The sequence below is a fragment of the Artemia franciscana genome, chromosome 2 (genome assembly GCF_032884065.1).
Source record: "Artemia franciscana chromosome 2, ASM3288406v1, whole genome shotgun sequence".
Lineage (NCBI taxonomy): Eukaryota > Metazoa > Arthropoda > Branchiopoda > Anostraca > Artemiidae > Artemia > Artemia franciscana.
In genome coordinates this window covers 32,810,856-32,838,699 of record NC_088864.1, presented here as the reverse complement: position 1 = coordinate 32,838,699, position 27,844 = coordinate 32,810,856, and the positions used below count along the sequence as shown (strand labels likewise).

The 27,844-nt window shown below is 36.2% G+C and overlaps 1 protein-coding gene across 3 annotated transcripts in view; it reads left to right on the top strand.

The window, feature by feature from the left end:
* The first annotated feature begins 22,245 nt into the window (after window positions 1-22,245).
* LOC136040253 (monocarboxylate transporter 2-like) overlaps window positions 22,246-27,844 on the top strand; it is a 375,363-nt gene continuing 369,764 nt past the window's right edge. For all 3 annotated transcript variants that reach the window (XM_065724486.1, XM_065724471.1, XM_065724480.1), the window contains exon 1: window positions 22,246-22,443. In XM_065724486.1, coding sequence (XP_065580558.1) covers window position 22,443 — 1 coding nt within the window. In that variant the 5' untranslated portion in view covers window positions 22,246-22,442. The remainder of the gene's footprint in view (window positions 22,444-27,844) is intronic.

Below are 27,844 nucleotides of genomic sequence, written 5' to 3'. Positions count from 1 at the left end.
TAAAACTACTGTGGCCTACCTCGCCTGCAATTTTTGCAGGTAATATCTCTGTTCTACCCTAATTTCTGTTAGAACGAAATTTTGACTTCAAGAAAAGAGACAGGTTTATCAATCTCTAACTGCTCTACTCTGCATACTTGAGCCCATACCCCAAAATTGTTTCCTTCTTTTTGGTGAGCTATTGTTTCCAGATGTCAGCATTGTGAATTCGTTTAAGGATAATAATACAAAATCCTTAACTTTTAAAAGAAAGATCTTCACCATGTCTTCACTGATCTTCGGCAATTTCCATAAACACAACATTGGTATGAGATGCTAAGGGGGTCTGGGTATGTTTAGTATAACAGTTGATTAGTTGATTAGTATAACAGTGACACACGGTAGAACTTGCATGAGTAGCAGCTTAGCTTTCCTGTGATTTGCTGACTAGCTAAGTTAAATGACCTTTTCTTTCTAATTATAAACTCGGAAAAAGTCTTACATTAACTTTTTTTTAGATTCCAAACTGGTAGTAGCAGCAAATACACATGTGTGAATTTTTTAAAGTGCTGTCTTTCTCAATTTAGTGGTAAGAGTTTTTTGTATATACTAACAGAACAGCCCATCAATTTCAACTATTTGAAAATCTTTTTTCAGTAAAAAAAAAATGAAGAAAGATCTAGGACAATTAAAAACTGGATAAGATCTCCGTTTTTACTCAAAGTTCTACCAAATTCTGAAGTCAAACAAAATATTAAAGCAATGCCGGAAATCGTAAGAATGGTGGTATGCCACAGCCACATTGACATCATTTCTTGTCAGTGCACCACGATCTTGTCTCAGCCTTCAGGACCTTAATTTTAATATTCACATGACTTTTTACATATTTCTGCATTTTTGATTTTTCGGTCACGTCACTTAAAACATTTTTTCAGTCAACTAGTTGAAACTCATTTGGTAGGAAATTTACGTTTTAGGGTTTCTTTTTAGGGAAGTTCAAAAGAGAATAAAGGGTGCACAGGCTTCCTCTGAAGCTATTCTCGGCCCCAAACAGCCAGAGCACTTGTAACCTGTCGAAACTTTTAGACAGATGTTTAACTTAAAAAACAAAAGGTTTAAGAAATTGGTCTTCATGAGGAGGAAAGGTCAGATACACATAGTGCAAAAGGCAATGGATCTAAAAGTATACAAATGACATTTTCCTTTGAAGATATATTTTGGTAAAATCTATGTATGTTGCACCTTTTTCAAAACTAAAACAAAGCAAAGAATATAAACAAGCATAATTTTGTATGTTGCACCTTTTTGAAAACTGAAATAAAAGCAAACGATATAAATCTGTACCATTAGAGGCATATGTCAGCCCCTTTAACCCCTTTAAATCTCCTTCTTTAAACCCAAAATTTTAGTTGGTAGGTGAGCAGCGAGCATGTTGTACCTTGTTTCAATTTCAATTATTCCCTTATTCTTAGTCTCAGAGCCAACACGAGCTTAGTCTAATCTGAAGACTAATTAGATATAAAAAAGAACTATAATCTGACTTGGTGTAAGAATAAGTGACTCGTTGGTGTAAGAATAAGTGACTTGGTGAAAGAATGACTTGACTCGTTGTGAAGATCAGCTAGCTTCAAGTGGCAGACTGACTCGGTGAATATTGATGTAAGTTCAGAATTGTTGCAAAACAAAGCAAAAACGAGATAAACCTTGATTCAATGCAAAACTTAGATAATATCCAATTTGTTGAAAAACAACCCAAGTCTATTCTTAGTACAAAAATGACGCAAGTCAATTTGTTTAGGTGGTACAAAACATGTCCTCAGCTCCAATGTAAAAATAAAATATATCCGAGTTGTTGTCTAACTTCGTGCAAAATTGAGTAAAGTTCCTACTCAGCGCAACATAATGATAGTGTCTGAATCGGTGTAAATTTCCTAGCTGCAAACTGACTCAGTGAAAACTAGCTCAGTAAAAATCAGCCAAATTCTGATTCATTATATACACGAGCAAAGTTCAAACTTGGTAAAAAAAAAAATGAAATAGATTTCAACTCACCGTAAAATCGGCTTATTTTAAAGCTGTAAATTTTCAGTGACACGCTGCACACACAAATTAATTCCGGACTCGATGCAAGTTGAGCTGAGTCAGAGCTGTTGATTGACTTAGGAAAAAAACCCAGCTAAATCTTGGCTTTTTGCGAGAACCAGGGACTGACTTGGTCTAGGAACGTGCCACTTCCTGATTCAGTCCAACAACTAGCAATATCCTATATCAATGCAAAACAACTAAAGTCCAAATTTGGGATAGAATTGTTGCAAAAACAAATTGTATCCCTGCTCAATCAACAAAAAAGATGGCGTTCTGGTTTGGAGCCAAATTTGGGTCAAGACTTGGTGTAAAAACGAGCTAAACTTATGACGCAACTAGACAGCAAAGACGAGTTAAGTCATTATTCGATTCAAATATTAGCGAAGTCCTAGCTGCTGACTGACTCGGTTAAAAATGAGCAAAATCTTGACTTTTTGCAAAATTGAACAGTCCTGGCCCAGCGAAAACAAAATAGTCCTGGCTGGGTTCACGAAAGAGCTTAGTCCTGGCTCGATGCAAAAACAAGTAAAGTCTCTTTGCAGTGCAAAAATGAGCTTAGTGTTTACTCGTGTACAAAACGAGCTAAATCCTGATTCTGAGATAAAACTAGTAAGGTCCATGCTTAAGTGAATTAACTAGCTAAGTTCAAAATCGGCGTAAAAATGACCTAAGCATTGACGCAGTGAAAATCAGTCTCTTTCCAAGCTCTGTAATTTCAGCGACTCGATGCAAAACGGGTTAAATCTTTAATCACGAAAATTAGCCACAAAATTGGTTTGGTTCAAAAATGTGATGAGGCCTGACTCGGTAAAGCAGCCGCATTTGAACTAAATCAAAAACGAGCGAAGTCTGGTTTCATTGCAAAAACTGGCCAATCCTTTATTGGATACAAAGAAAATAAGCTAAGTCCAATCTGTTGAAATTCTTTAAATCAGTAAAAAATAGGCCTAAGAAAAGGCCATGCCTGACACTGTACACAAATGTGCTAAACTATTTTGTCCCGAAAAAGCTGAAGTCTCGACTCAATTTAAAACGAGCTATGTCTTTGTTAGTTGAAACAATAGGCTTATTCTTTATTCGGTGCAAGCACGAACTAAGTTTTGGTTCCCCAGTCACAAGACCCTTCTAGCCCTAAGGAGATAGGTTTGATTTAGTATAAGCTCTACTCCTGGCTAATTTGGTGGGTGTGGGCCATATGGTTGGCCAGAAGTGTCCTGCCGCTACTTTATCATTTGACAGGGGCAAGTGAACCTCAAAGTGATGGAGGGCTTGTTCTCCTGATGAAGCTTCAGCGCTCAGTTTGAAAAGTACTAACGTGCTGGGGAGGCTGAGGTTGCTTCAGCTACCCTGAAATCAGTTTAAAAAAGTGCGAGATTTAGGGGCAAAGAGGAACCAAGCAGGTTTTTACCCTCAAACACCGGTCTTGATTATATCTTTGCATTGCTCTTTTTTCTTCGTACACGTTTATTCCAGATTTGGATACCTTCACGGTCTTTCTTGGCTTCATTGTCAAATTATTACTTTATATTACGACCATTGCTGTTGCAAATATTGCTCAAAGATAGTATCTTGATCAAAAAGGTTGACCCGGCAAGAGCGTACAATAAAACTTCCCTAATTGAATAACGTATGACCTGCGCAACAGTGAGCTAACAAAACTATTTGAAATAGCATATGCCATCTGCCGAAGATGCCTTAAATTGCCAAATCTTTTCAAGTATATAATTGACTGAATTATGGAAAGGGTCTTGAGATAAGATGATATCACCATCTAAGTAAAAAAAATACCATTACTGACATTGAAAACGTCAAAGAAGATATGCTACTTACAGACTCCACACAATAAACATGAAATATGATGGAAATATTAGCGAATGCTGCTAGCGAGACAGGCCTTGCGATAAGTATTTGCAAGATACAGCATCTTTCAGCCAAAAAGAGTGCTTCTACATGCCTCAATGCTGCACTTACTGAAAGTTTGGAGGAGTTGAAATACCTGAGCTTACGAATAAATACAAAAGATAGAGCATCTAATGATTAACAAAACTGGATCAGCAAAGCTTGGTTCAATCTTACCACAAAAATCAGGATCTATCCAACATACGTTTGTACAATTTTTTTACATGGATATAAGACCTGGCCCTTTAAAGTGAAGGAAGAGCGTCTACTTGACACTCATGATAGAAATAATCCATGGGTCATTTGTAACAAAGTTGTAGCAAAGAATTAGAAGCCAACTGCTTATAAAAACGTATGTACAGAAGCTTCATGTTTCCATCATGGCTGTTGAATGACGAAATCATGTATCAGGACATTTGATTGTGACGTATTTTGAGTCATATAACGATCCCCCTGTCTAAGTTCTTGTTAGAATTACCTCATTCGTTCTGAAGAATTAGAAAATTGTCTAATTTGGAAAAATCTTCCCAGGCTCAAGAATGACGGGCTTGGAAGCTTGGCACTCAGGCGATCTTTTGGCATAAATTTAGAAGGAATTTTTGTGGTTTCGACGTTAACCTAGTAAAAAGCGATAGGGGTCTTAATTTGCCTTCTTTTCGTTTATAGGGAATGAGATGATTGTTTTATTTCAACAATTTTCTTTTTTTTTTTAAATATTTACGAGTAGGGGAAGAAAAATCACAAAGTAAGTTATTTCACTGGCATCGTAAAGTGGGAGAGAGATACTGTGATAGAACACAAATTAGTTGCTGTCATATCTTGAAGCAAACAATCATTTTACATGTGCATAGGGCACACATTATTGGTGTACAAAGCTCCGAGAAAAACAACTTAGACATTTTCTCCAAAGCCTGCCATAGCCTAAAGGTATTAAAATTTCCGTTATAAAAACTAATATTGTAGGAGCCAGTCGGAAATTTGTTTCTCTCTTCTTCTACCGACTAATAGCACTATAAACGATGTGGATTAATGAAACAATTTTCTGTCCCAATATCACCGAACGTTTGCCGGCTCCTAGATAATAATCGTTTACGTGTAGACATCTATAAAATCATGAAGTGCAGAAAGATTTACAACCTCTTTTGTGGAGAAAAATGATAAGAGGAGATTGATACCATTAACTAATCTACGAGAAACGAATGCTTCATCTATTTTTCCCAGAAACCTAAAATATACGATCGGTGGACCAAGAGCTTCATTTTAAGCCAGACCAAAGAGAGAAAAATCTTGACAGAAACATCGATCGGAATAAACCTAAATGAAGTAATAGTTCTTGTGAACAGAAAACTCAACTTAGAAAACAAAAGAAGGAATTTTACTTCTATTAGCGGTGTCACAGCCAACCATTTTTTTTATTAATTAAAAAAACAAATTCGAAGGAAAGCCAAGTGCCATATTAAAGATTAAATGAGGTGATGTAAAGTTTTGTGATTTTTAGCAGGGCAGACCTAACTGGATCGAGGCTCAGGCCTCTGTTGCCCTTTGCCTGTACACCCTGGCGGTAGAACTTTCAGAGTCAAACCACATACTTTCCATCCGAAGCCAGGGCTTGAGATTAGCAACATAAAAACTCAAACCCACAACCCAAAGGACATAGTTTGCAAGCTTAGAGTGTAATTCACTCGGCTAAGATGGCTTTGAAATAAAGATATATAATAAGTCCAACCTAATAAACAGAAATTATATGAGCACATAAATGTTGCCCAAAACAGGCAAAATAAGATTAATAGGATGGGTTTTTGAATTAAAAAAAAAGGAATGCATGGGATGTATTAACTGAACTTTATGCAGCTTCTTTGGTACTTGTTTAAAAATTGTCTTTAATCTTCTTCCCTATAATGTCACTTTTTCTTGAAATATTTACATTAAATTGAATTTTTATGAGCATCAATCATAACTCCTTATAGTGGAGGAAAGATACGGATAAAAATGGTCAAACCTCAGGGAAATTGCAACAGATTTTTTTTTTACACCAAAATGTTCAGAAAAATCAGTTTAATCACAAAAAAAATCCCCCCCGAATCCCTCTTGCACAAGTATCCCAAATTTGCCCTTGAAGGGGAAAAATGAGGGGAAAAACCCGACTTTGGTGTTTATAAATATTTTTGAGTTTAAATAGTCATTTCCTATCAAATCAAGTATGCCGATTCCAAATCTGAATTGAAATTTTCATTTTTTCCGTACCCTAATGCCCATTTCCACCCTGAAAGGGCGTGGGAGGGGGCAAAACTCGAAATTAAGAGGTTTTTGCATTATTTGGCCGTTTCCTTTGGAATCAATGGTGATGAATTGAAAATGAAGTTAAAAACTTGATTTTATGTGGTCAAGTACCTCATCTTACCTAAATCCACTGTGAAAGTTGACCTACGTGAACTAGTTATTTTAATCATTTGTTGGTTGATTCACCATTTCCCAGCAAGCTAGGAATAGCGCCGTGGAATATGAGTCTCGAACAGTCTAATTTCAAACCAGCATTCCAGACTCACCCTCCAGTTTGCGGTTTTCAATCCTTAGTGTCATTCTTTAGGTGATCCAATCTGTAGATCCATCTACCATAGTACTTGCTAGATGATTGGCGTGTTCAAGGCTATATACAAGGTTTGTGCCGTTTTATTTACTTCCGCAAAGAAAAGACAAAATAATAAGCTGGGATCCACGAGCGTTGATTAGAAGTATTTAGTGAGATAGTGTTTAAGATTATGCTTCTGATTTTGGAAAAGAGCGAATATTCATTTCTACTTTTCAACTTCATTTGTGCAATGCCATCTACTGTGTATCATTCAAGCTGAATTTGTTCTTCTAGTTAGTGATGGGTTAAATTCCGATTGGATTGTGCCTGGATTTACTGAACATACAAGTTGTATGAAATAGTCAGTTTTTTTCTTCTAGAATCGTCAATGAAGAGAACATGGTCTGCCCGATTTGCCAAAGCAGCATTAAACCCAATGAAAACACTGCCATATCATTCGAGAAAGGAGCCGATGCCGCGAATAGCGCAAGCAAAGAAAGAGGTAGTAGCACATCTGTGAAGACTGAAAATGAAGTCCTCACCGCGTGTCGTCGTAACTTCTGTGACAGACGTCGGATCGAAAGAGAAAAGAACGCTCAAAGGAAACTTGAGCAGAAAGAACCGGTTTCAGCCACCCAACCAGATCTTCAGTTCCACGCTTTGATTTTTCGAAGAACTGCCTATTCTGTGGTCAAGCAGTGAAATTATGCGATATCACAAGTCGTTAATTCGCTGAAGCTTATGCAGTACGAACTCATAGCTTCGACTACTCGATTAGTAAAATGTATAAGAGCAGGAACAATCAGTGGGCCATGACAGTGCTTGGTTGGATAAATTCAAAGACCGCTTATCCTCATGCAGAGGATGCCGTTTATCATCAAATATGCTCAGTGAATTTCAGGACATGAAAAGAGATTCCATAAAAATTCTGTGGTCAAGAAAAAATGAGTGACTTGCCTCCGCAAAAAAAAACGGAAGGGAAGACCGTGCGATAGTGCAAGGAAAGCCATTCTTGAAGAAGCGCTTCGGTGCTATGCCAACAGTGAAGAACCTGTACCTCTGTCGATCATTTTAATAAAAATGGCTCATATTCTCTCTGAAACTGACTGTGATAGTTTGGCCTACAGCTTTCGTCAAGCCAAGATTTGCTAATCAGTGAGTATGGCGAACAAGTGGTTGTGTCCGATTCAAATGGGAAAGAGACACTCGTAACGTTTAGAGATACGGTTGACAGGATATTACGAGAATTTCACCAAGAGATAAAAGAAGATAGTGAAAACGGAGAAAGGCATCAGCTGATCAAAGTCGTTGGAAAGATAATAAGAAGTGAAATCAAAATCCATTACAACAAGGAAGGATTCCTACAAATTTCTTAACGAGATATCGTCAGTAGAGAAGTGTTTGAATTTTGTGTGCCCATCTCTTTGTCTACTGCTTTCATCGATAGGGGTCGACACGCTTTGTCTAATATCTTCTATCGGACAGGCTATAATGCAGACATGCAGACCACGTGGTTTAATGTCTCCTGTACAAATAGGACTGGCTTCGCAGCTGCATCACCATTTCTCCTCCCGATTTTTAATTGACCCACTGCACAATCTTGGCTTCTGCTCTTCTTAATCAGAGGTAAAAAATAGTTTGAGAGATGTGCAGCAGTAAATCAAACGTTGTTGGAAGAGTCCGAAGAAAAAGTACATTTTTTTTCAGTATGTAGGAGACAACGTCGATCATGATATTGCTACTATCGACAGCCTGAATACCTTTCATGAAATGGGACTTATTGAAGTGTCTACACCTGAGTTGCCGGCAACGGAGCTTTCAGTGCCAAGAAAAGAAGTAAGTGGAGATGAGATGAAGTCAATCGGCACCATGCCGTTCAACAGCTACCAAAAACCCACCAAGTCGCAACCAAGGACTTTTGTTTGCTTGACAAACAGTGGTGACACTCGTGACAATGAATGGAAAGGTGAAACGCTCTGGCGCATCTCTGGCTTTTTCAAAAGCTCACACATGAGCTGGACGGCCTTTATGTGATCAATACATCAAAAGCTACCTCATCCGGGAAAGTCGACTATTCGTTTTTTGCCAATGATTAACCACAACCCAAGCGATATCTCCTGTGTTTATTCTACACTTATGCATGCTAACGAGCGCGCTAGTCGAGCTGTGCAGCAGTAAATCAAACGTTGTTGGGAGAGTCCGAAGAGAAAGTACATTTTTTTCAGTATGTAGGAGACAACGTCGATCATGATATTGCTACTATCGACGGCCTGAATACCTGTCATGAAATGGGACTTATTGAAGTGTGTACACCTGAGTTGCCGGTAACGGAGCTTTCAGTGCCAAGAAAAGAAGTAAGTGGAGATGAGATGAAGTCAATCGGCACCGTGCCGTTCTACACCTACCGAAAACCCGCCAAATCGCAACCAAGGACTTTCTTTGCTTGACAAACAGTGGTGACACTCATGACAATGAATGGAAAGGTGAAACGCTCTGGCGCATCTCTGGCTTTTTCAAAAGCTCATACATGAGCTGGTCGGCCTTTATGTGGTCAATACACCAAAGGCTACCTCATCCGGGAAAGTCGAGTATTCATATTTTGCCAGTGATTAACCACAACCCAAGCGATATCTCCTGTGTTTTTTCTACACTTATGCATGCTAACGAGCGCGCTAGTCGAGCTGGAAAAACTCTAGTCATTACCTTTGATCAACCGCTTTACTGGAATGCGAAGTGCATCGTCGAAAAGCCTGCCACAAGTGCTTTAAGAAATGCTATTGTTGTCCGAGGTGGGTTTCATACGCATGATTTTCCTAGGAGCCATTGGCTTCCTTATGGCTGACTCGGGACTTTCGGAAATCCTAAGACAAGCATACGCGCCTAACACTATGCGTAGTATGTTACAAGGCAAAGCTGTCTCTCGTCCTGTGAACCTTTATGCGAACCTTTTATCATCACAACTGGATAGCAGACCATTTGATGTCCATGACATGCTACCAGAACCCATTGAAAAGGCAAAAGAGGCGTACGAGTCGCTCCTTGAACAGGATGAGGATGATAACGAAGACGAGCAGGAAGATGAATTAGCTATAGCTTTAAAATCCAAATGTTCTTGTGATTAATTTACCTGAGTGCTAAAAGTTCCTTTTTATAGCTGATTGACCTGAAGTTTTGATCTCGATTAAAGAATTGGTTTTTCAAGACGTTATATTTAGCAACCCCCCATTTTACCGGCCCCTTAAAGGTGAAAATGAGGTAAATAGTTAAAAAACTCTGCTTTTTGACCTCATATCTGGCAATACGGTACTTTATTTGATATAAAATGATCCTTTTGCCGCAGGAATCCGGCAAATAATGACCTGCGTACTTTATCCCCCCCCCCGTTCTATGAAAATTGATACTGGGGTACAAAAAACGTGATTTCTGACGTCGGATTCGGATTCGTCATGCTTGATTTGATAGAAAACGACCTTTTAAACCCAAAAATACTTCCAATTAGAAATTTCGATTCCCCCCCTTCAAGGGGGGTTTCGGGTAGCTGTACAAGGGGAATTGGGGGGGATTTTTTGTGTGTGATTAAGCTAATTTTTCTGAACATTTTGGTGTAAAAAAAAATTATGTTGCAATTTCCCCGAGGTCAAACCGTATTTTTCCTCCACTATTAGGAGGACGCATGTTTAGGGCGTTTGAACCTCTTCCCTCCCTGTCTCATTATCTGCTACTGTGACGAGACTTATATAAAACATAAATATGCTTCCATGGTATCTTTCCATTTCTCAACCTTCCTCTTTATCACTTTCTTTCTCTACCCACACCGTCTCATCAATCATATCCTAAGACCCGTATCTCCTTTCGCTGGCCTAACAAGAGCAATTTCTAAGCGAATGAAAGATAACATGCCTGAGATAGATTATGCAAGATGTCGACTCTTGTTGATAGAAGATTATTGCCAAGTGAAGAAAACCATGCAGTTATGAAAGCCAAAACCATGAAAACCAAGATAAGACCAAGCGCCAATAGGGCCAAGTCTTGTTCTAAGCCAGATTAAGCCTTTTGTATAGACTTCAGAAGAATTTATTAGTCCCTGATCTGTGTTGGTAGGAGCCAATGTATCTCTTGAGGCCACAAAATGATTCAATTACTTGCGTTACGAATCGTTACTATGTCGAAAGACAACCATACTTTCGACATTTTGACTGACGAATTCATACATTTTGAAGTGCACTTGCAAGGAGTTTCAGGAACTCATCTTTCAGGGGTATGGAAACATGGAATTAGATGATATTACATAAAAACAACTAGTTTTTTTAACTGAAAGCAAGGACCGACATTAAAACTTAATACGAACAGAAATTACTCCGTGTATGAAATGGGGTGTCCCCTCCGCAATCCCTCGCTCTTTACGCTAAAGCTTTTAATTGTTTTAAAAAGCAGAATTGTGGCAGAGTCAAACTATAGCGTAAAGAGCGAGGGATTGCCGAGAGGAAAACCCATTTCATGTACGGAATAATTTCTGTTCGTTTTAAGTTTTAATGTTGCTCCTTGCTTTCAGTTACAACAATTAGTTTTTTTTTATGTAATTTCTGAACGTTTTTGAATTAATGCATGTTTGGTTTTGGCTCTCTACACATAAATTATTAAAATGAAATTTGCCTATTAATTCCTTTTTTGGCTAAATGGCTTTCTCTTAGTTTTGATCAGACGATTTTGAGAAGTAAGGGTGGGGAAGGAGGCCTAGTTCCCCTGCAATTTTTCGGTTACATAAAAAGGCAACTATAAATTTTAATTTTTAACGAATGTTTTTATTAGCAAAAATATACGTAACTTAAGAATTAACTTACGTAACAAACTTTTATATTCTTAAATTTTTATTATGTATATGAGGGGGCTTGTACCCTCATTAATACTTCTCTCTTTACACTAAATCGTAAGTTTTGTCCCAATTCCTTAAGAATGACCCCTGAATCAGAAAGGCTGTAGAAAAAATAGTTGAAATTACTAAAAATACTATAGCATAATGAGCGAGGTATTAATCTCCTCCTAAATACCTCACTCTTTATACTAAAGTATTTTTAGAACCCCCCATATGCGTAATAATCTCTGTTCGTTTTAAGTTTCAATGCTACTTCTTAATTTCAATTGAAAAAACTTTTCCATGTTTATTTTTTCGTTGTTTTTTTTTATAGTAATTTTAGAAAATCCTGCGCCCTTTTCAATGAATTTCTGTTCCCCCATGACATATTTCTCCAAAGAAAGATCCTCCCACATAGCCCCCTCCCCTCAACCCCTCCCCCAAAACCAAAAAAATCCCCTGAAAACATCTTTACACTTCCCAATAACCATTATTATATGTAAACACTGGTCGAAGTTTGTAACTTGCAGCCCCTCCCCCAGGGATTGTCGGGGGAGTAAGTCATCCCCAAAGACATAGTTATTATGGTTTTCGACTATGCGGAACAAAATGGCTATTTAAAAAAAATGAGCGTGGGAGGGGGCCTAGGTGCCCTCCAATGTTTTTGGTCACTTAAAAAGGACACTAGAACTTTTCAATCCCGTTAGAATGAGCCATATTTCGACATTCTAGGACCACTTGGTCGATACAAATGACCCCTGGGGAAAAGAAAAAAAAACAAAAAACAAACTAACAAATATAACGCACTCGTGATCTGTCTTCTGGCAAAATATGAAATTCCACATTTTTGCAGATAAGAGCTTGAAAGTTTTGCTCTAGGGTTCTCTGATACGCTGAATGAGATGGTGCGATTTTCGTTAAGATTCTGTGACGTTTAGGGGGCGTTTCCCCCAATTTTCCGAAATAAGGCAAATTTTCTCAGGCTCGCAACTTTTGATGACAAAGACCAAATTTGATGAAAATTATATATTTAAAATCAGCATTAAAAGCCGATTCTTTTGATATATCTTTTAGCATCAAAATTCCGTTTTTTAGAGTTTCGTTTACTATTGAGCCGGGTCGCTCCTTACTACAGTTCGTTACCACGAACTGTTTGATAGAATTTGATAATCAGGTAGAAAGGACAGTGGACGTAGACAAGGAGTAGTGTTCCTAATGAATTAGGTGATTTCCAAGTTTTTGTTAGTTTGGGAAGGACTTGCTAACATAATTCTAGCTCCTCACTTTATAACAAATATTGTAAAATATCAGTCAAAATACTATATAGCCTTTAGAGACCGATGAAGACAGTGGTAACTAACTCTGGTGAATTTTATGTTCAGTAAAAGAACAAAAAGATAAATTTCAAGGTAGAGATATGTTATTCTTATTTGGGAACTTTGATATCCGGGCTGGTATAAAATGGTTAAACAGTATACAAGTATAGGTAAAATTGGAGTAGGGATGGAAAATGGCAATGGTTGTAGACTGCTAAGACAGTAAGGTAATCAAACTATAACCCATAAATACAGTAATTAATAATTACGGGCCACAAATAAACTAAATTTACAATTGTTTAAATGCACATTGTGTAATAGAGAACAAGGGCAGGTTTAGACCATATCTAAGGTTGGCGAAGGGTACTAAGTTTGAAATTTAAAGGATTGCTAAGGAGGATGCTGAACTAAATCAAAAGATCCAGTGTGTATCCAGGCAGTGAAAAGGGCGTATTTGCAATGTCTCAAGAGCAGCCTAAGGAAACAGACTGAAACTTTCAGAGAAGGTTAGACAAAATCAAAATACAGCATTCATTTAGGTTGTAAAAAGAGCCTGTCTACAAAATCCCAGGAACTGTTAATAGTATTAGCTTGAAGCTTTAAGGGAACGTTGACAGGGAGAATGAACTAAAATAATAGGCATTATGGGGATCCGGGTTGCCCAATCTATATATATAAAAATAAGTTGTCTGTCTGTCTGTCTGTCTGTCTGTCCGCATATGACGTCTGAATTATTTCATCATATACCAATTCAAAAACGAAAGTATTCAAGCCGATGTAGCTGAGGTGGTAGAGCATTATGTTCCAGGTTCTAGGTTCGAGAGGTTCCAGGTTCGAACCTTGAATACAAAAGCAGAAGAAAAACTAAAAAAGGTAAAAACTACAAAAAAACTAAAAAGAAAGTACTAAAAAAATAAAAGAGCTAAAAAACTAAAAAAAAACTAAAAAAGAAAAAAAACTAAAAAAAGGTAAAAACTACAAAACTAAAAACTAAAAAAAGGTAAAAACTACAAAAAAAACTAAAAAGAAAGAAAAACTAAAAAGGAAAAAAAACTGAAAAATAAAGGAGAAAAAGAAAACTAAAAATAAATAAAAACAAAAATTAAAAAAAACTAAAAAAGGTAAAAACCAAAAATAAAACTAAAAAGAAAAAAATAAAAAATTTATTTCATTATATACCAATTCAAAAACGAATGTATATACAGACCGGGACACAGGGAATATAAATGACGATCGAGGACACTCAAAGAGAAATTACAGACTGGGACACCGGGACACAAATGACAACTGGGACGTGTGTGTCGACTGACGTCATGTTTGTCGACTATAAATGACGACTGGGACACAACTACAACGGGGACGCCGGGGGGCACATGGGGATATATAAATGACGATGGGGACAAAGGGAATGTTTGATTAGCAATCACCATCAACAAAGCTCAAGTGCAATCATTAGAATAATGAGGTATAGATCTGAATACGGATTGTTTTTCCCGTGGGCAATTATATGTTGCATGTTCAAGAGTCGGTAAACCTGACAATCTATTTATATGTACAAACAATGGGACAGCGAAGAATGTTGTATATTCGCAAGTTTTACGTAGTTAAAAACTTATACATATATATATATATATATATATATAATATATATATATATATATATATATATATATATATATATATATATATATATATATATATATATATATATATATATATATATATATATATATATATATATATATATATATATATATATATATATATATATATATATATATATATATAGTCGCAGGTGGGACACAGGGACACAACTACAATGGCGCGTAACGACTTAAGCGCACGGGGGGGGGGGGCTTGGGGGGTGTGAAGGGCCCCCACCAACTAGGTGTTGGGGTGGCGCGAAGTACCACCCCAACAGCTAGTTAATCATAAAATGGAAAATATTCAGAACATTAACCAATAGCAAAACTTTGCGAAAAACCAGCACAAATTAATTAAAAAAGGCAATTTCATAAAGAAGTTTTTCAAAGAAAGGTAAAGAATCGTAGTAAAATTTAAGAAGAGCAGATGTAAAGCACTATAATAATTTAGGCTTAAAAGGTATAGAGAATACAATCAAAAACCAAACGAAACCAGAAACAATCAGAAATTATAATGAATAATCAGGTCAAACTTAATTTTTTTTCTATAAACCACGTCAAACTTGCATATATGTTTGAAGTGATTGTAATTTTTTTTTGTTCGTTTTGGGTTTGTTAATTCATTGATGGTAATTTCTGGTCATTTAAGTTGGATTTGTTATAAGACTTTATCTATGTTCGTCTAGGTTTTTCAAATAGCTCTTTAGTTGTTTTGAAAGCCTTCTTTTTTTTTAAAAAAAAAAAGCTTTGTTTTAATTGATAATGTTAAAAGAAAAACTATTGAAAATATATTCCGTTTTTATTGAAGCGAAAATGAAGCTCTATCCTTTAAAGAGTCTAGAAGGAGGGATGATAACCCCGTTTGTATTTCTTGTAATTTCGTTGTTTTTACGCTTGACTTAGCTACCAATTTTAATTTCTTCCCGTTTTAAGTTTCACCTATTCATCCATTGTGATATATATTGTTATAGTTTGACCGCATTTTTATTTTAGATTCAGTTTTTATGGCACTTGGTATTAATCAAGTGCCATTTTGCGATCGCCAATTATGTCGGTCTGTCTGTCTGTCTGTCCCGGTTTTCCTAGTTTAGGCACTTTCAGATAAGCTAGGACGATAAAATTTGGAAAGCGTATCAGGGACCGGAATATATTAAATTAGGAATAGTCGCTACCTCGATTCGATCATCGGGGGGGGGGCGGTTAATTCAGAAAAATTAGAAAAAATGAGGTATTTTTAACTTACGAAAGGGTTATCAGATCTTAATGAAATTTGACATTTCAGAGCGTTTACTTTAAATCCTGACCGGATCCGGTGACATTTGTGGGAGTTGGATGGGGAAACCTAAAACCTGGAAAACGCAAACCTGTAAAAACGGAATCGGGATGAAACTTGGTCACATAACCAGAACGGATCAGCTCTCTTTAGGGGAGTTGGGGGGGGAGGGTTAATTATGAAAAATTAGAAACAATTAGGCATTTTTCACTTACGAAGAAGTGATTGGATATTAGTGAAATTTCAGATTTAGAAGGACCTTTAGATCAGATATCTTATTTTAAATCACGACCGGATCCAGCGTCATTGGGGGGGGGGAGTTGAGGGGGGGAACCGGAAACCTTGGAAAACGCTTAGAGTGAAGAGATCACGATGAAAATTGGTGGGAAGAATATACACAAGTCCAAGATACGTGACAGACATAACCAGACCGGACCCTCACTCTTTGGGGGAGTTTGGGGAGGGAGTAATTCAGAAAAATTAGAAAAATGAGGTATTTGTAACTTACGAACGGGTGATCAGATCTTAAGGAAATTTGATCTTTAGAAGTAATTTGTGCTGCATTACTCTCATTATAAATCCCTAAGATCCAGTGACAGTGGGGGGAGGGGGTTGGAGGGGAAACTGGAAACCTCGGAAAACGTGAAAATTAAGGTATCTTTATCTTACGAATGGGTGAATGGATCTTAATGAAACTTGATATATAGAAAGATCTTATGTCTCAGATGCTCCGTTATCAATTCAAATTGGATCCAGGGACATAGAGGGTTGTAGGGGGGAAACAGAAATCCTGGAAACGGGAAATCTTGGAAAACGCTTAGAGTAGAGAGATCGACATGAAACTTGATGGGAAGAATAAATACAAGTTCTAGATGCGTGATTGACATAATTGGAACGGATCCATTCTCTTTGGGGGAGTTGGGGGATTTCCAGTGCTTTGGCAAGTTCGGTGCTTCTGGACGTGCTAGGACGATGAAAATTGGTAGGCGTTTCAGGGACCTACACAAATTGACTTGATAACAGTTGATTCCCCGATTTGACAATCGGGGGGGGGGGGGGGTGTGAGGGAGTAGAAAAAATGAAAAAAATGAGGTATTTTAAGTTACGAATGGGTGATCGGATCTGAATAAAATTTGATATTTAGAAGGACCTCGTGTCTCAGAGCTCTTATTATAAATCCCGGCCTTTTCCGGTATATTCGGGGAGTTGGGGGGAGAGCTAATTCTGAAAAATTAGAAAAAGGTATTTTTAACTTTCGAAGGAGTGATTGGATCATAATGAAATTTCATATTTAGAAGCACCTTGTAACTCAGATGTTTTATTTTAATTCCAACCGGATCCAGTGTCATTGGGGGGAGTTGAGGGGGGACTAGAAATCTAGGAAAACGCTTAGAGTAGAGAGATCAGGATGAAACTTGTTGGGAAGAATAAGCTCAAGCCCAAGATACGTGACTGATATAACCGGACTGGATCTGCAATCTTTGGAGGAGTTGGGGGGGGGGGGGTAATTCGGAAAAATTAGAAAAATGAGATATTTGTAACTTACCAACGGGTGATCAGATCTTAATGAAATTTATATTATGAAGGATCTTGTGCATCAGCGCTCTTATTATGAACCCCGACCAGATCCGATGACAGTTGGGGGAGTTGGAGGGGGGAAACCAGAAATCTTGGAAAACGTGAAAATTGAGGTATCTTATGTTACGAATGGGCAATCGGATCTTAATGAAACTTGAGATACAGAAAGATCTTATGTCTCGGATGCTCCATTTTCAACCCGAATTGAATGTGGGGACATAGGGGCCTGGGAGGGGGAAAACAGATATCTTGCAAACCGAAAATCTTGGAACACGCTTAGAGTGGAGACATCGGGATGAAACTTGATTGGAAGAATAAACACAAGTTCTAGATACGTGATTAACATAATGGGAATGGATCCACTCTCTTTGGGGGAGTTGGGATTGGGGTCCAGTGCTTTGGCGAGTTCTTTGCTTTCGGACGTGCTAGGACGACGAAAATTGGTAGGTGTGTCAGGGACCTGACTTGATAAGAGTCGTTTCCCCGATTCGATCGTCTGGAGGGCTGAAGGGAGAGAAAAAAATGAAAAAATGAGTGTCATTTTTAACTTACGAATGGGTGATTGGATCTTAATGAAATTTGACATTTAGAAGGACCTCGTATCTCAGAGCTCTTATTTTAAATCCCGACCAAATCTGTTGACCTTGGGGGGAGTTGGAGGGGAAAACGATAAATCTTGGAAAACGCTTAGAGTGGAGAGATCGGGATGAAACTTGGTGAGAAGAATAAGACAAGTTCTATATACGTGAATGACATAACCGGACCGAATCCGCTCTCTTTGGGGGAGTTGGGTAGGGGTGTTAATTAAAAAAAATTAGAAAATTCGAGGCATGTTTAACTTAAGAACTGGTGGTTGGATCTTAATGAAATTTGATGTTTAGGAGGAACTTATGTCTCAGAACTCATATTTTAAATTCCGATCAGATCTGGTAATATTGGGGGGAGCTTGAAGGGGGAAACTGGAAATCTTGTAAAACGATTAGAGTGGAGAGATCGGGATGAAATATGGTGGGTAGAATAAGCAAATGTCGTAGATAAGTGATTGAAGTAACCGGACTGAATTCACTCTCTTTGTGGGAGTTAGGGGAGTCCAGTGCTTTGGAGAGTTCGGCTCTTCTGGACGTGATAGGACGATGGAAATTGCTAGACGTGTCAGGGACCTGCACAAATTGAGTTGATAAAGTCATTTTCCTCGACTCGACCATCTGGGTGGCTGAAGGGAGAGGAAACATTAGAAAAAATTAGGTGTTGTGAACTTACGAGTGGGTGAATGGATAATGAATTTTGATATTTACTAGGGTCTGGTGTCTTAGAGCTCTTATTTTAAATCCCTACAGGCATTAAACCTCTGATTTTCCTTTTAAATCAAACCATTGATTCTTAGAATTTTGCTAGAGCTCATACCATATGAGCTCTTGGCTCTTCCGACCTCTTCATAAGTGCCATATGAGCTCTTAGCTCTTGTTGTTTTCTTGATTTAGTCATGCTTATAGGTTTCTGTTATTGAAGTTGGAATTATAATACGACTTTATTTCTACTCGTTTTAGTTTTTAATGTGGCTCTTTATTTTTCTTTTATGGAATTTTGTTTGGGATTTTGTTTTTTCAAAACTAAACTTCTTCACTTTATAGTTTATTATGGTTTAAATGCACGAAAACAAAAATTCTAGTTTTTCTGCTTAAGAACAAAAGCAGACCGCAATTTAATTTTTTCGGGAACAATTGTAATATTCAGTCAATACGTCCAATCTGTCGTAGGATTCTGAAATAATTATTAAGTAATATTTTACTATTGAACCCAGGGTGGACGGGAAGGGGAATTTTTAATCATAAGGATAGTTATTCTGTAACACTTTTGGTCTTATAATGGACTGAAGCCAATTCTGGTCTCAGTAACGTAAACACCCATGAATATATACGTAACAGAACCCAGTTTTTATTGAATCCCCGCCAAATATTTTCCCGACTCTTGAAAGCGTAAATAAAATGAATATAAGCAAACTTTTTGTACCCCTACCCGAATTTTTTTCTGTACACCCCCTCCACTCCAAAAAATCCTGGATACGGCCCTGGTCCTCATTGATATATATATATATATATATATATATATATATATATATATATATATATATATATATATATATATATATATATATATATATATATATATATATATATATATATATGTATTTATATATATATATATATATATATATATATATATATATATATATATATATATATATATATATATATATATATATATATTTATATATATATATATATATATATATATATATATATATATATATATATATATATATATATATATATATATATATATATATATATATATATATATATATATATATATATATATCTGACACGTACGCAGGGGGCACCTTCGGGCCCGGGCCCCCCTCCGAAACTTTGTGAAATGTTTAATTTCCCCATGGTTTCTTGGGATTACTGGCAAAAGTAGGACATTTATTAAGAATATAGATACATGTGTGAAGCCTTTTTTGCAGGATTTTACAGCATGCCATTATCCGGTCAAGTCACAATTGCCCAATTATTAACCCATTTTCTGTCTTACTTTTTACCCTCTTTGAAGTAACAATTCTTTTTAACTCTTTCCACAGCAAAATAGAATTATCCTATATATTAGGGCGTTTATCCCCCCCACCTTTCAGGATAAAGTACAGCTTTTAATGGATCAATTTTAGAAACTATCATTTTTCATTAAAATCTACGTTTTTGCAATAAAAGAACTACCGCCCACAGAATCCATATTGCACTGTTAACCCTAAAATTTCCCTTTCAGTGGGATATAATAGATTAATCACTGGTTGTAAATCGCTATGAACATAACCTGAGCCTAAAACATACTGTTGAGGCTTCAGTCTTCAATAGTAAGTTCATATCTATATATATAAAAATAAGTTGTCTGTCTGTGTGTCTGTCTGTCAGGTGACGTCATGTTTCTGTGTCGACTGACGTCATGTTTTTGACTAACGAAATTACAGACCGGGACATCGGGACACAAATGACGACTGGGACACCGGCACATAGGAAATATAAATGACGACCGAGACACTCAAAGAGAAAGCGACTGGGACACAAGGGATGTTCGATTAGCAATCACCATCAACAAACCACCGGGACACAAAGGACGACCGGGACACAGGGAGTATAAATGACGACCAGGTCATACTAAAAAAAAAACTAAAAAAACTAAAAAAGGTAAAAACTACAAAAAAATAAAAAGAAAAAAAAAACTAATAAAAAAAACCAAAAAAGCTAAAAAACTAAAAAAACTAAAAAAGAAAAAAAAATAAAAAAAGGAAAAAAAAATGACGACCGGGACACAGGGAATATAAATGACGACCGGGACACAGGGACACAACTACAACGGGGACGCCGGGGGCACAGGGGGATATATAAATGAGGACGGGGACACAGGGAATGTTCGATTAGCAATCACCATCAACAAAGCTCAAGGGTAATCATTAGAATCATGAGGTATAACTAAAAAACTAAAAAAAAGGTAAAAACTAAAAACTAAAAAAAAGAGCAATTCAAGAACGAATGTATATACAGACCGGGACACCGGGACACAAATGACGACCTGGACATCGGGACACAAGGAATATAAATGACGCCCGGGACACTCAAAGAGAAATCAAAGACTGGGACACCGGGACACAAATGACGACCGGGACACAGGGAATATAAATGACGACCGGGACACAGGGACACAACTACAACGGGGACACCGGGGGCACAGGGGGATATATAAATGACGACGGCAACAAAGGGAATGGTCGATTAGCAATCACCATCAACAAAGCTCAAGGGCAATCATTAGAATCATGAGGTATAGATCTGAATACGGATTGTTTTCCCATGGACCATTATATGTTGCATGTTCAAGAGTCTCTAAACGTGACAATCTATTTATATGCACAGACAATGGGACAGCAAAGAATGTTGTATATTCGCAAGTTTTACGTAGTTAAAAACATATATATATATATATATATATATATATATATATATATATATATATATATATATATATATATATATATATATCTATTTTCACAGGTGGGACATAGGGACACAACTACAATGGCGCGTAACTAATATGGCGCGTAACGACTTACGCGCGCGGGGGGGCTTGGGGGGGCGCGAAGCGCCCCCACCAACTAGGTGCTGGGGTGGCGCGAAGTGCCACCCCAACAGCTAGTATATATATATATATATATATATATATATATATATATATATATATATATATATATATATATATATATATATATATATATATATATATATATATATATATATATATATATATTTATATATATATATATATATATATATATATATATATATATATATATATATATATATATATATATATATATATATATATATATATCCATGAAAAATGTTTGTCTAAGATTATAAAGTTACGTCAAGCTATTTGACTGTTTCTTCGGATTGAGTGGAAACTAAGGTGATTTGAAACGTTTTATCTAATTCATCGTAATCAAATCTTAATTGCTTTGCTTTGAAAATGGCAAGTTTCTGTCATCTTCTTATTTCATCTTTTTATTTCTTCCGAAAAGTGAATAATGCAAAATAATGGTAAATTATGGCTGTTTCTATTTAGTGTTTGTTCAAATGCTTTTTGATTTTGAGCTTTCGACTTGAAGCTTATAATTATGCACTTTTCTAGAAATTTGCACGCTTTTGACTGGATCGATAGTTACAACTCTAATTTAATATTTTTTTCTTTGCCAACATCTATATTTCTTTTCTTACAGTAACAGAAATCTACCAGTGAAGTTTTCTTTATTATTCAATTTCAAGCAGATTTGACATTATGATTAATTTACTTGCACCTGTCAAAAATTTCGGTCATCCCGAATTGACTTGATCATTGAAACAGATGAATATTGATAAAGAAAAGACTTTCCAAGCCGATGCGGCGCAGTAGCAGGACTCTTAAGGGGATCTGAGATTCTGAAGGTTTTCTCCTTCCCTGTTACTAGTTTTCAATGTAGGCTTATCTGAGACAGGTATATCTTTCAAAAATTAATATGTGATTGGGCGTTACTTCGTTGAGAAGAGAAGATGTATTCAGTCAGGTGTGCATCATCAGGGTGTCAATTGGATGTGAAAAGTCACTAAAGTGTATAAGATTGCGGTTTGGATAAAGAATTGTGACCTTCGCTAGCAGCAGTAAGTTCTGTTATTTGTTTGTTCTTAGATCATAAGTGTTTTTTGCTATCTGGTTTATATATTTGAAATTGCTTTGCTTTGAGTGATATAAGCTCATTCAGTTTGTATAACGGACATTGGAGCTCCTTTTTTTTTTGAAAATTGGTGAGTAGGCTAATATATATCTTTGGAGCCCTTAGAACATCATAGAGCAGTGAATAACTTGAATCGTAACTTGAACAATTGAGCTTGAGCAGAGTCAAAAGCTGGTACGCACGCATGATTTTCTTTTGAAGGGGTTGAGGGGAAAGATGAAATTCGAAAAAATTGAAATATAGATAAAAGAATGATAAGTAAATTGAAAAATAAAACGTAGTACGGAATAAATAAAAAATTCAATAAATAATACACTTGAGATTTGAGAGGAAGGATCCTCCTCTGTGCGTTCCTGTGAGAGATCCACTTCCAAGAAAGTGATGTTGCCGGAATTCCATTCCATCCCGCTCTCTCTGGGATGGGGCTCAGTCATGGAAAAATTTTGGTATAGTGATCATTTGATAAGAAGAATAACATTTATACAAGCTTTTATATATTACAAGGAGAGGTTTGAGCCACCATAGGGTTGAACATAATTCTATTTTATGATTCCTGTTTTCAAGGAGACTTCTGACAATTAAATATAACGACTTTTGCACAGAAATTAACACAGAAACTAACTTCTGTGGAAGATGACTGTTCGTCAACACGTTCTTTTCTTCTTTATATTAATTAAATTTTTGAATAAACCGAGGAAACTTGTAGAAAACTCGTAAACACACAGACTTCAATGATACTTCACCGCACAGGTATCCCTCATATACTTGTCTTACCTGAGCCGGGGGCAGATCTAGAGTAAGATCTGTGTGGAGGCCAAATATGACAAGGAAGCCAATGAGCAAAATCTTGGGGGGGGGTGTGATAAAGATGCCAATATTTCACAATATTGACAAATCTTATTCAAAAACAGAGTAAAAAAAAGAAAAAGGAGGATGAGAGGGCGAAAGAAAAAATCTTGGAGTCCTGGGGTCCCCCTGCATCTGCCACTGATCTGAACCTACCCATTATATGCTATAATTTTGCTCAAATTTGGCAATGGCATTTATTTTCACTTTTTTACAGCATCGAAACAATTAACCACAATTTTAAAGTTCCGGGTATGTGCAATACCGAACTAATACTGCAATTTGTTATTTTCCAGTAAAACATGTCGTTTTAAGTTTATACGTTCTAAAATCAAGTTTTTTCAACAATTGACATGAATATTAGTAATAACTAAAAAAGCCAGGGTTCGCCACTGACTAACAAAATGCTGAATAAGGTTCTTTGAGCTTCTGCACATTAGACATCCATATCTCTTCTTGCCCATCCCTTTATTTTCAAAAATATATTATTTCAGCAAGCTCATTAAAAATAACTTTTTTATATTTTCATTGGAAAAAAATACCCATTCCCTATATTTTGAAAATAATTTTGACCCAATCGTTGGATTTCCATGAATTGACGGCATTACCTTGTCTTCAATTTAGCCTAACATTATATCCACTTAAAAATGATCAAAAGATTTCAAGCATCGCTTTAAATTGGTTTTTATCCTGTATATCTATAGTCCATTTCACGTCATGTCAGAATCAATATTACATTTCCTGAAAGTAGAACATCGTTACTGAAAAAAGATTTGGTAGAAGATGAAGAAATGTAATGAAATGTCGAGGCTAACTTCCTAGAAACCTTAGGTCAACGGGTGATAACGAAGGGCGCAGTCACCGTTTGCTTTGCTAGCGTTCTGTATACTATATTTAATTTACTACCATTTTATTTACAACAAATTATAGGCAGCGCATTAGCGCTGCCTAAGTAAAGAGCGATATGTGCACAAAGTATTTTTGTCACCTAGGGACTTCATATAAAAGGAGTTGTTGTAGAAACTTTGAAAGGAGTCCATTCGATTGAATATTGAAAGTTCTAGTGCGATTTTTAAGAGTAAAAAGTGATTGGAGGGCAACCAGTCGCCCTCCCACGCCCATTAATTCCCTAAACTCGTCTAATCAAAATTTTAAGATAGCCATTTTGTTCAGCATAGTTGGAACGTCGGGAAGCTGTGTCTCTTTTGTTGTCAACCCCAGGTAATGTTGAGGAAAAGGATAAATAAAATAAAATAAGGAAATGGCTAAATCAAAATATAACACTATGTAAATAAAGGCTAATCAAAACAACAATATATTTGTAACTTCTTAATGTATCGAGCTGAAACTTGTAGGGCATCACGAACGCAATGTTCAGCTTACCAAAAGACAATATGAATGTGTGCATACTGCTACTAATACAGCTGCAACTATTGTTACTGCTACTACTATTACAACACTGATGCTAATACTACTACTCCTACTACTACTATTGTTATTACTACTACTACTTCTATTATAAGACTAGTACTACTAAAGCTAAGGGTATATAGGTAAAAACTTAAGAAAATGTTGAGGGGAAAGGTGAACTAAATCAAAACACATTACTTCCATGCAGGTGGTCAAAAGGGCGTATCTCAGGAATGGCTTAGCGTATTAAGTTGGATCTTTCAGATAATGCTTAGGGGAAGATTAATTGACCAAAACGACACTTTGTGCATTCTAGAGCTAATATTCCTACCAATATTACTAATAATGCTCAAGCTACTGCTTCTATTGCAACTACTACCAAGGCTAAGTAAGGTGAAAAAATAAAAGAAAAATTGAGGGAGAAATTGAATTAGATTGACACACAGTATATGCATGCAGGTTGTCAAAAAACATTTCAGCATTGCCCCAGGAGCTGATTTTGTAATAGGTTGGAGGTTATCAAAAGGGTATACCAAAAGGATACCACAGCAACAGCTTTTTAATGTGAAGTTTAAACTTCCAGGGCTTTGATGACGAGGATTTTCAACTGACCAAAAGGCAAAATGTTCATATTACTCCTACTTCTACCAATAATGCTAATGCTGTTAGCATTACTACTAATCGTACTGCTAATACAGCTAGTACTCCTATGTCTACTATCGCGACTGGTGCTAAACTTTAGGCTAAGGTTGTGAAGGTGAAAACTTTAAATAATATTAAGGGGGAAGTTGACAGGAATCTAAACATGCTGTGTTCATGCCTTTCACCAAAAGGGTATATCAGTATTATCTTAGGAACGGCTTGAAGTATGAGCTTAAACCTTTCAAGGCTTCTTGTAGGGTTCTTGAACTTACCAAAAGGTGACCAAAGTAATGAGCGAAATGTGCACTACGTATTATTCTTTTTATATTTTTTTTTTCACCAAGGTGCTTTGCATAGAAGGAGCTATTCAAGGGCCTTCGAAATTTTTGAAGGACCTCATTTGATTGAAAACTGAAAGTGATATTGCCCCTTCTAAGAATCAAAAGTGATTGGAGTGCAGTCAGTCCCCCTTCCAATCCCCTTTATTCTCCAAACAAATACAATAAAAATTTTGAAACAGCCATTTCGGTCAGCATAGTTGCTGAACAAAATTGTTACACCATTCGGTGCAGCATCTGTGTCTCAGGGGATGTCAGTCCCCCCAGAGCCCTCGAGCCAAGGGCTCTAAGTCATTTAATTTACCCGTTTTTATGGCACTTTGTATTAACCAAGTGACATATAGCGATCCCAAATTTTGTCGGTCTGTCGGCCTGTCTCTCTGTCCCGGTTTTGCTACTTTAGGCACTTCCAGTTAAGATAGGACGGTGAAATTTGACAGGCGTATCAGGGACCGGACCAGATTGAATTAGCCGAAAAAACTTGTAACGATTTTTTTTCTAAAACTTGTGGGAGCTTACCCCTGGACCTCCATGGTCCGATCCCCTTCCCTCTTAAGAAATATTACTGAAATTTCATCGTTATCGTTATTTATCAGGAAATTTCTCACGGCGTGGGGATTTGACGAGGGGTAATTTTACGGGAAGAATCTCCCGGGGAGAGTTTTCTGGGGAGTTTACGTTTAACATTACGGGATAGTTGGAACATTTGGTATTGCACAGGTGCAACAACTATTAAAAAGATCACTTTAACTATATGTGTCTTTAGCAGTCTTGGAAACAATTAATAAAATTTTATTGAGTATGTTTGTATAACAAAATTAATTGCTAAAATTTATCAGTTCAACATTTTATTATTCTCTCATATTACAGCCATACTTAAAATGAGGTTAAAATACATACTTTGCTCTAAATGTTAAATTAGTTTCAGCAATATACAAATAAATCCAATTATGGACAAATCCAAGTGATCCTCTCTCTTCTAAGTCACAAATGAGATATTTAAAAAAATAATTACAGTAACGAATACTTCTGTTATATTTCTCGAATGTCTTTTTCTTATTTCATTCAGTCACTGTAAAATATCCGATTTTGTCAATTTTTAACATGCAAAATTGTTTGATCATGGGTGCTTTCTAAAATACTAACATCTTTTGTGTAACGTAAGGGTATTAACCTTCTAAACAATGTGTAATGCCAGTGGAATATTAGCATATGTTTTTAAATATTTAAATATCTGAATATATAAAAGTAAGTTTTGAATAAGGAATTTTGAAAAACTTGTATCTTTAGTAATCAAAAACCAATAGAAATTAAACATTATAAAAAAGAAGCGTTTCAAAGAATAGTAATAGCCATATTAAACTTAAGATCAGAAGAAATAAAAACATACAATAGTTCAAACTCAAAACGACGAGAAACCAGAATTAAAGAATAAATGAAACCCGAACCGAACCGAAATTAAATAAAGAATCAGAGCCAAAAAAAAAAAAAAAAAAAAAAATACAGCAGGTGCTAATATAAATGAATAAATAAATCTTAAAAAGAGTTAAGCTTAATTTGATGCAAATCAAGCTTAAAACGAACAAAAATAAATTAAATGGCAAATAGAAACGCAACGTATAAAAATATAAATGAATGAATATATCTTGAAACGAATAAAACTTAAGTTGAATATGCAAATCAAGCTTAAAACTCACAAAAATGAGTTCAAACAAGAGTTTATGTACTGCCTCCTTCCCTAACTGTTAATGTCTGAAACCTACTATGTCATTGGCGCTTTACTGAAAACGAATTATATTGCAAATATTTTCCTTTATACTTGTTACAACATTGAAAATAAAAGTAAAATTACAGTAAAATTCAAAATTTTCAACTGATGAGCTTTCTGCAATAAATGTCGTCATATAACAAATACTCTGCTTAATTTTATTAGTATTTTCCAAGACTTTTCGAGGCAAATGGAGTTTCACTGCAAACAAGAGTTTGGCTACTGCCCCCTTTCTTAGTTGTAAAAGTCTTAAGCCCACTGCGCAATTGGTACTTCACTGAAAACAAATTATATCGTAAGTTTTTTCTTTTCCAGTTAATACA